This window comes from Gossypium raimondii, chromosome 8, assembly GCF_025698545.1.
Source record: "Gossypium raimondii isolate GPD5lz chromosome 8, ASM2569854v1, whole genome shotgun sequence".
Taxonomy (NCBI): domain Eukaryota; kingdom Viridiplantae; phylum Streptophyta; class Magnoliopsida; order Malvales; family Malvaceae; genus Gossypium; species Gossypium raimondii.
The window spans coordinates 4,217,134-4,227,019 of NC_068572.1; the positions used below are offsets into that span (position 1 = coordinate 4,217,134).

The window sequence follows — 9,886 nt, forward strand, 5'->3', positions numbered from 1 at the left end:
ATGTTGAATAAAACTTGAAAGCTTTCTCTTTTCTTCTAAAATGGTTTCGGTGGTCTTTGGGAAGAATATAAAAACTTTTGTCATATTTTTCCCACTTAATTTACTTATATAGTTAAGTTTATTTTAATTAAACTTATTTAATTAACTTAATTATAATTAATTAGGCTTAAACTTTAATTAACTTAATCTAATGATAATTAACATCACATCCCACTAACATCTATCTCAAATCAGTCCTTTTTTATTTTGGTCCTTTGAATAATTGTTATTTAAGTCCCCAAGCCTTATTCTAATTAAAATTTTATAATGATTAAATTTTTACGATTTAGTCCCTAAGCCTTAATTACTCACAATCTCGGCTAAATCACTTAACCAATTTTCAATTCATCAATATACTAACTCCGTAAATGTCCTTATTTAATATTTACGGGCTCAATTTACAGAAACGAGAACCCAAAACTGCATTTTCCAACATCATTGGAAACTGGCTTATTACATGATACACCCTCAAAAATTTTGGTATGGTCACATAATTTTTGGAATAATTTCGAAATGAGGATTTGGAATGAGAAATATAATTTTGGAGTAAAAATATATTATTTTTAAATATTAAGAAATTTCATTGAGATTTTATAGATGGAAAAATGATAACTTTTAAATTATTTTTTCATGATAAAATTTGGTACGAAAAATTTAAATATAATGATAGTTTTAAAATTTTAAATAATTAAATAAATGAAAGAAATTTAAGATCAACCAATTTTTATAGTCCTCGTAATTTTGTTACTTCCTCATAATTTTTGGTATTCTCTCATAATTTTTGTACTTACTCGAAATTTTATTACTCCCTCATATTTTTGGTACTTTTAGATAAAAAAAATTGTATTCCCTCGTAATTTTAGTATTTCCTAAAATTTTGGTATTTCCTGGTAAATTTTAATTTGCTATTTTTCTTGTTAATATTTGGTATAGAAAAATTTATATATAATGATAATTTTAAATTATTGACAAATTAAATAAATTTAATGAGGCCAAGCAATTTTTTTTGTACTTCTCATGTTTTTTCTACTTCTTCATATTTTTTATATTCCTTATAAGTTTATGTACTTCCTTAATTTTTTTATATTTTCTCATATTTTTTGGTGTTCCTCGTAATTTTGGTACACTCTCATAATTTGTAGTATTATTTCATTATATTTTATATGGTTTGGAATGAAGGTTTGGAACGGAATTATAATTTTGGAGTGAAAAATATTATTTTTGAATATTGAGAAATTTTATTAGGATTTTTAGATAGAAAAATTGGTAAATTAAATTATTTTTTTCTTGCTAAAATTTGGTAGAGAAAAAAATTATATATAATGATAATTTTAAAATTTTGATAAATTAAATAAATAAGATAAATTTAATCAGACCAACCAATTTTGGTAGTCTCTTATATCTTTTGCACCCGTCATGTTTTTGTTTTTGTACTTTCTTTTTCTTATATAAAAAATTATGAGACGAGAAATTGCGAAATATTAATTTATCTTATAAATTTATTTTATTTTAAATTTATTAGTGATTAATTTATGTATGAGAAAAGATGAAATGAAATTTTCTGTAAAATAATTTGACCGGATTATCCGGTATTCCATTCCCCATTACAAGGGATGTTATGGAAAGCTCACCTCACTTTCCATAGAATTTCTCAGAAGAATTACTGAAGTCAGTGTGAGCAGATCCAGATCCAGATCCCACTGGAAGAATCTGGAATTAAAAAGCGATAGGGTTTGGTTCGTTGTTAAAAGGATAGGCAGAGGCATTTTAAAAGTTTTAGAAATTACTTAGGGGAAGCCTAATCAGAGAGATCCATGGAGTTTTTAGCTAAAGAATACGGGTACGTAGCGTTAGTGGTGGTGGCTTACTGCTTTCTCAGCATATGGATGGGTATCCAAGTAGGGATGGCTCGCAAGAAGTATAAGGTTTATTACCCCACCCTTTACGCTCTTGAATCCGAGAACAAAGATGCAAAGCTCTTCAACTGTGTTCAGGTTTCATTTTTCTTTCTTATTTTTTGCTTCTTCTAAAAAAATTGTTCAAAAGGAAGCGAATTGAATTAATTTTTTGATTGCAGAGAGGGCATCAAAACTCGCTGGAGATGATGCCTATGTTCTTTGTACTGATGATTTTGGGAGGGATGGCTCATCCTTGCATCTCCGCTGCGCTTGGACTTTTTTACACCGTCACCCGTTATTTCTACTTCACCGGCTATTCCACCGGAGATCCCCAGAAACGTCTCACTATTGGGTATATTTCTTCTTCTTTGCTTTTTTTTATTATTCGTGAGGGTTAATTGCAGTTTGAATTTTATAAATTTTAAAATGTTTTAATTGAGTATTGGTTTCCTAACAACTGAATCTTTTGATCGTTTTAGTCAAAGGTTAAATACAAGTTCAAACCCGATGCGAAAGTGATAGTTTCTAAACTTGAAGTTTGAAGATATAGGGTCAGTTAATATGAATTTTAGTTTATGAACTTGTCAATTAGGGTTTTTTTTTTTTTTTTAGTTCCAACTTGGGAATTAAATATTGTGTTCACTAAACTTGGGTACCATTAAAATTGATAATTAATTCATTTTGGTCACAAAATTTAAGATACCATTCAGATTTGATGACATATCTTTTAATATTGTTCATATCATATTTTAAAATTTTTAAAAAATATTGATTTGATGCAATTTAAGAATGTTATGTATTATTTGAGATTTGAATTTAGTAATTTTCTCATTTTAAAGCCTAATTCTAGGGCTTTTAAGGGCTAGATAATTGTCAAGGCTTAATTTGGATTTTAAAAACTAAGACTTTTAAGGTTAATTGTCAAGTTCAAAGCTTAAATTGAAAATAAAATTTAGACCGAAAAAAGTTGTCAAGTTCAAGCATACTTAGTGATTTAACCTTAAACTTATTATGTGACCTAATTCTCAAATTTGGAGGGATTAAGATTGATATTAAAGGAAAGATATATGGCATCATTGTAGGGTTCTCAAATTGGATAATGGACTAGAAGAAGTGGATTCGAATGCGTTGAAGTGCATTATCCTCCTATTTATGGGTTGAGGGGTTATGGATAGTTCTAGTTATTGTGTCAAAAAGAGCAGATATGATCAAAAGTTCAAAACCTATAATAAGGTTGTTTAACGAAATAAACTCTTAGGTGATGGAGGGAGAATACTAATATTTTGATATTCAATTTGGTGTAATTGCAGGAAATATGGGTTCTTGGCATTGCTGGGGCTCAAGATTTGCACTATCTCATTAGCAATAAACCTGCTCCGACAATGATTTTCTTTCCCTTCTAATTAGGGTATCGTTGTGATCTCATCCATAATTATGTATACATTTCCTTTATATGTATCGTATGAGAGGTCTTATCTATTATAATGACATCTTTTGAATCCACTCGAAATAAACAAAATTTCATTTTCATGGGTGATTTCATTTTTATCTTTTAACCATAACTATTAAATTAAAACAGATTATAATGTGAATTTATATTTGTTGTTCTCGACTTTCCTATTAAAAGTTGCTTTCAGTTGAAGTATTGACTTTTTAACATCATCAATTGAGGTTTCAGAGAAGGGATGGGATGTCTTGTATTGTTGGAGAGGGTACCTCTGGCTCCGAGTTCCACTCAGTTATTATCATTCTTCTGTCTTAACTTGCAATTCATATGAAAGAAAAGAATAATATTATTCCATCATCTTCATTATTCTAACCATTACTCTGCTCATGCTTTCTTTTCAACTCCTCATAAATAACATTCTTTTGGTATGGAAGACTCACACCCAAATATGAATAGCATGTCTTGCATATCTATCAAACATCTGAAATTTAGTTTCTTCCACCTTTTGGGGATGGAAATTGAAAGCAGTAGTCACATTTAGTGATACAGTATATGATAATATTTTAACATGTTGGATTTTATTTTTTAAATCTAATTAGAAAATCAAGACAACTCACTCAAGTCTTTGTAATGGGTAAAATAAAGTTCACATCCTAGATATCTGGAGAGGAAATATGGGTTCTAATAATGCATCACCACTAAAGGAGATCAGCTGGAGCTTTCTAAAGTCACCTAATCTCTCTAAGAGATGGTTCTCACAGTTTCTGGCAGCCAGGACTCCAGAAGAGTAAGCTCCGTGCACCGACCCTTGGTGCTCCTCGGTAACTGCTTCCCCTCCAAAGAAAAGATTATCCAAAGGTTCTCTAAGCTTATCATACACATCTCCTGCCATCCCGACTGGATCATATGAATAACAGCCAAGGGAGTTTGGATCTGTTCCCCAATGTGACACCAGATATTGTACCTGTTTCGCATTTACCATTCTCAAATATTAGCTCACACCTTCCATAGGAGACGATCAATTATGTTATGGAAAATAGAACATGATGGAAACTTGTACAATCTAGTAGATCTATTTTTGATTTTCTATCAACATTTAGAAAGAAAATTCAGGCAGATTAGCAAACATAATTCCTTAAACCACCCGAGTTTAGCCTAGGTAGGATAAATCAAGTTATATAAAATAAATAGCTGGAAGCCATAAATTTACCGGCTCAGTTGCATCAGGAAACATTTTCTTCAACTGTGACATCACAAATTTCACAGCATATTCATCAGAAAACTTCTCGAGATCGTCAGCAAATCTTCCAGCAGCCATATAGACAAGAATAGGATGGCCTGTTGCCTTGTGAAGATTGAGAAAATAACCACAAGAATAAGAAGTGCGTGCAACAATGCCTAACAGCTCAACATTTGGCCAAAAGACTCGGTCGAATAGTAAGGCAATCTTGTTTTCGTTACCAACACCAATATCTGAAATTGCAGCAACCTTCCACTCTGGCAACTTTGGTTCAAACTGAATCAAATTGGCTTTAAGAACCCCGAGGGGTACAGTTACTATAGCAGCATCAGCAATGAAGCTCAATCCGTTCTCAACTTTGACCACCACCTTATCACATCCTCTGGATATTTTAGAAACCCTACTCATCAATATCCATAAAAGAATCAAAATCTTTGTTGCCTGACAAGCACCATAAACAATTTCCATTCTTAATTTTCATTTAAAGAAACAAAATGTCATTTTATATGCTACAAGAATATATTTAAAGTTCCCGACAATAAAAGTAACATGCTGACCGTACACATGGAGATCACAGCTACTCAATTTCAGTGTTCAACATCCCAAGTAAATAAAATGGAATTTGAGTAAATATATGATCAAAATCTCAAAAAGTTGAAATGCTAGAACAGTGTAGGCCTCATTTAAACATCAGATTGTATCTTTCTAATATCAGATTAATGAAACAGAAAGGAAGAAGAAAATTAGTGAAGAAATAAAGCACAAGCATCAATGGAGCAAAGAAAAGTAAATTTCTACTGTTAGCAAGACTTAACAGGCAAATTTGGTACCTTAACTATAACCAAATGTGATTTTGCACCTAAATTTAAAAAGTGCAATAAGGTACTCAAATTTTGCTTATCTACGAGGTTCAGATTGCATATTCTACAACTCTGGCAAGGACTAAGCATAGCACTGTCACATCTTCCCCACACCAGGGCCACATCATTATCAAGTAATTGAGTGGGTTGGGGATATGCCATGCCTTCTCTACCACCGGTGGTGGATGCAAGCTTTAGTAAACAGAAGCAAAGTTCAAGTACCATACTGCACATTTTTAAATTTGAGTACCAAGTCAAAACGGCTGACATAGCTTTGGGCACCAAAATACGTACTAAACCCTGTTACCAATTGAGGGTCAATGCTGGATCTAGTACTATACTAGTAAAAGAGACACAAGCATAGTTATATGCTTTGTCTAGACTAAATCTCTTCAGTACAGGAGCAGAATATTATTTTACATGCATTAAAGCATTTAACAAAGATATGTAATTAGCAAATCAGAGAACCATTTTGGTGCACCAAATATTACCTATGATTCAAGCGAACATCAATATCTTTAGCAAGTTCTTTTATTATGGGGTCATAACCCTGCACCATAAGTCCATGACCACCCAAAAGGACTTGTTCCTGAACATCACAAATCAGCCACCATTTTAGTGAGCAACCATTAATTTTCTTAATAGATCAGATGAAATGTTTTGAACTCTATTATAGGATTAAAATTTAATGTTAAAATGTTGTGTTTTTATGTGAAATTTTCAGGAACTTTTTCGTTTTCTACACAATTAGAACATGACTAAATTAATCAGCGTCACTTCATGCAAACCAGTGTTGAAAAGCTTCGAGATTCTGATTTGCAATAGTGAAAGATGTATGTAGAGTTTAAAGTTGAAGTGGAGTTGATCTGGTCAAATTTTAGAATAGAAGGGGCTCCATTGAGAAGACACCCAGATGGAAATTTCTAGAAAAAAATACAAATGAAGAAAATAAGAGAAAAGGACTTTCGATTGTTCAGGTGATAGATGAAAAAGACCAAAAAGGTAATGGGGCCAGCCAGCTAGGTGTTCTCTAGAAGTAATGATGGGTATTTTCCCCTTTTTCTTTTAGTTAAACTCACATGATAAACCACAAATTCAAGTCATTGTGCAAGTATAATAAAAACTGATGTAACTGTTACTCCTCAGTTTTCATTCTCCTTCACAAAAAGGGTCAGCTAATATGATTGCAACAAGTTTTATTGATTGGTATGGAAGTGTTACCTAGTATAGACCTGTAAATCATTTTGCACATGATTACAGGTTTAAATTACTATGTCTTTACCTTCTTCACAAATCTATGACACCACAAACTATCTGACGGACAACTCAAAATTTAAAATGAAAGGCATAGTGTAAGATTGTTATCATGTTTATAACTAACAGTTACCACGTCCATAAACAAAGATATCAGGTCTCCAACAAGGACAGCAAATTAATAGAGTTTAGCTGTTAAACAAGTAATACTTGCCTGATCCCAGCATTTCAAGGATATCATATCTGTATCTGCAGCAAACCAAGCTTCCATTCTACATATGTACCACTGCATCACTTCATAGGCAAGTCCCTCTTGTCTATAAAAAATAGGACATGTCAATGACACTAAATAAACCCATGTTTATCAACAAGGTAATGAGATAGTGATGCGAAACACAAATACCTTAACTCAGGATTCCTATCTAGCACAATTGATATTGCTTTAAGGACTGACATGTCCTTCTTGTGTTCGTCCCGTACTTTCTCAGTCTAGAGGCATAAATATAGGGGGAAAAATGAGTTTCACATGACATTACAATGCTCGGTTATAGCAAAGACAAACTAGATCATTTATTTAGAACAATACCTCTTTGAGTATTCTCTTGAATACATCTCCAACTTCAACAACAATCTCTTGTGGAACTTTACGGCCATCCATATCAAAAAGTGTATAACTGATAAAAGTAAAGTCAGATACTTACAAAAGTAGTTCAAACTACAATGAAGGAAGCTATAGCTGCAAGTTGGTTTACATGCATGTAGAGAGGTAACCTGTGAAAGAACTAATACATGTTGCCGAAGTATCACTTTTGGTTATTACTAGCTAATTGACACGTACGTACTAATACATGATACAAAAATTATATAAACCACATTAAATAAGAGATTAGAACAACCAACCATATAAAGAAAAAAAAATAGAGACAGTAATGAAAGAATAGGAAACCGTGCAGGACTATTACAATTTCTTTCTACAAGTTAAAGCCGGTTGGACTTTGACCTACACAACAGAAGATAGCCTTCTCTTACACCATCATAGACCCTTCCCTTCCCCTTCTCAAGATTCACTTCTGGCACCTTCAGGTTTAAAGATTCGTTCTAATCATAGACTGCCCCATTGATGACAGAGAACAGATTACAAAGAAATATCCATGTTGTCTGTTCGTTTACTTTTCAAATAAATATGAGATTAACTGATTTTTTTTTAAGAATTGTGATCATTTAATGTCAATATACGTCGAAGAGTATGTTCAAATTCATTGTCTATATTCACTACAGAACATGCTTTAACAATGGCAAAGATTTGTTCATTCCATGAAGTAATGGTACAAATCTCACAAGCCATATCCTGCTTTCAGTCTACTAAGAACATTGTTCATCTGAGTTTGGGACATATGGCAGGATGAAACAATGTATAAAGGGTCCAAGACCAGTATAATGATGCAATATAGATTGATGAAAGCCGTGAGGCCCATGAGGAAAAAGAAAAGAATAGCACAGTATTGGTATTGTCATTTGTCAGAAGAACCATGCATGTGATCTTGAGAGCATGCTAGAAACGTATAAGCAGAAAGTTAGAAAGATTACCTTTCCAAATCATGGTCATACAACACAGAATTGTCACCACTAGTACGGTACAATTTAAGGCCCAGAGAGGATATTAATGGAGCTAAGGGATTCTCATTGCATACCCCGTGTAGCCTGAAATATTAGAATGATAATTAATAGACAAGACATAGATTCATTATTTCATATTAGCCTCCTGAGACACTTAGACTTTGCAATTAAAAATATGACTGGCAGAGAGAAATATGATTTTAATGCTAGCTAACAAGTCTAAGAGAACACTCTTTCAACTTAAATAGCAGATTATATCCATTTATCCTTCCATAATTCACACTAGTAGCCAATTTAGATCATCTCAAGTATTTGACAAACATTTTAAACCAAAAAAAAATGTCTTACATCTAGACAGAAAATGAAATCTAACATTTCCTGATTTCATTCAACAGACTTATAAAGAAGCAAAGTAAGAGAAATATTAAGATCTAAAGCCTATTAAAGAAAGAGGAGGAGAAAAAAGATGACTTTCCATGAAGCTCCCATATCCACGGGGCAACCAAAAGAGAAATCAGTATGGATGCGACCACCAAGTCTTTCTCGTGATTCCAACAGGATTACCTGAAGATAAACAAAAAGTCTGTCAATTGAACAGCAAATGATAACAATAACAATAACAATACCAATAATGGTGTAGAATCATTTCCTTGAAAGAAGCATCAGTCAGAGTCCGAGCGGCAGCAAGGCCGGAAACACCACCTCCTATCACAATGACACAGGGAACTGCTGCCTCCTCCTGCCTCTCAATGCCTGATATATATACACATACATACACATATATACACATAAGAGTTCAACATTAAACTCATAAATAAAATGAAATAAAGAGAATGAATATTAGAAATCGGTTAATAACCTTGGAAGCGGAGCAGATCCATGGATTAGAAACGAAGAATTACGGGTGTATAGGAGTGAGGAAATTAGAAATCAGCTGGAATGAATGGAAGAGAAGGGAGATTAAGAGGCCGGCAATGAAGCGGCTGAGATTGGAAGAGGAGGAGGAAGAGGAGCAACACGGCTTGTCCAAGGCGTTCATAAGGAAATAAAAGAATACCCAAAGGCTGGGACTGGCATAGATTATGGTTATATTATATATAGACAGTAAATCACAGCTGCCGATGCTGATGGAAAATGGGCGTCGGAGTCGGCGAAGGCAATGGCAATGGCAATGGCAATGGCGGCGGCTGATTTTCTCCTTTTCTCTCTTTTCGCTTTTAGTGTCTCTTCCTTCAAAGACAAACGCAAATCAATCTCTTCCTCCCACAATGAAAAGCGTAAACATAGTAGTGCACCCCTTAAATGATTGGCAACTGAAGGGTATTTTTGCAATAAAAACAAATTTGAGGACCTCACGGCAATTTTGTAACAATAAAATAAAAATCAAAAGGGATGAGATTTTTTTAGGGTAATGGTATAAAAGAAAACTTTTTCTTTAATCATAGTAATTCTAAACGGTCTAAATTTAGCAACACTCTTTTTCATAATCTATTTCGGGAAAAAAATAATATGCTGACACAAATATTTAACT

General features: G+C 33.0%; 2 protein-coding genes across 3 annotated transcripts; one reads left to right on the forward strand and one right to left on the reverse strand.

Moving 5' to 3' along the window:
• Positions 1-1,529: 1,529 nt before the first annotated feature.
• Positions 1,530-3,467, forward strand: LOC105790394 (uncharacterized). 2 transcript variants are annotated; one of them, XM_052635109.1, is made up of 3 exons: positions 1,530-2,033; positions 2,117-2,289; positions 3,020-3,213. In XM_052635109.1, the coding sequence occupies exons 1-3, from the start codon at positions 1,854-1,856 to the stop codon at positions 3,096-3,098; spliced, it is 432 nt and encodes a 143-aa protein (XP_052491069.1). In that variant the 5' UTR covers positions 1,530-1,853; the 3' UTR covers positions 3,099-3,213. The 2 variants fall into 2 exon arrangements, with proteins under 2 accessions (XP_052491069.1, XP_012473422.1); XM_012617968.2 differs by lacking the exon at positions 3,020-3,213 and adding an exon at positions 3,248-3,467 and having other exon boundaries at positions 1,548-2,033.
• Positions 3,468-3,829: 362 nt separating this feature from the next.
• LOC105790392 (probable polyamine oxidase 4) lies at positions 3,830-9,639 on the reverse strand. Its single transcript, XM_052635108.1, has 10 exons — positions 9,215-9,639; positions 9,004-9,108; positions 8,830-8,918; positions 8,326-8,438; positions 7,325-7,412; positions 7,142-7,227; positions 6,953-7,055; positions 5,976-6,073; positions 4,595-5,024; positions 3,830-4,348 (listed from the first exon to the last, which is right to left on the reverse strand). Exons 1-10 carry the CDS (start codon positions 9,234-9,236, stop codon positions 4,031-4,033), a joined length of 1,452 nt encoding a protein of 483 aa, XP_052491068.1. The 5' UTR covers positions 9,237-9,639; the 3' UTR covers positions 3,830-4,030.
• Between the last annotated feature and the right edge of the window lie 247 nt (positions 9,640-9,886).

Coding starts and splice junctions, on each gene's coding strand:
- LOC105790394 (XM_052635109.1), top strand. CDS start 1,854: ATGGAGTTTTTAGCTAAAGAATACGGGTACGTAGCGTTAGTGGTGGTG. Junction 2,034..2,116: donor AGCTCTTCAACTGTGTTCAG/GTTTCATTTTTC, acceptor TTTTGATTGCAG/AGAGGGCATCAAAACTCGCT. Junction 2,290..3,019: donor CAGAAACGTCTCACTATTGG/GTATATTTCTTC, acceptor GCATCATTGTAG/GGTTCTCAAATTGGATAATG.
- LOC105790392 (XM_052635108.1), bottom strand. CDS start 9,236: ATGGATCTGCTCCGCTTCCAAG. Junction 7,228..7,324: donor TCAAGAGAATACTCAAAGAG/GTATTGTTCTAA, acceptor TTATGCCTCTAG/ACTGAGAAAGTACGGGACGA. Junction 6,074..6,952: donor CCTTGAAATGCTGGGATCAG/GCAAGTATTACT, acceptor TGTGATGTTCAG/GAACAAGTCCTTTTGGGTGG.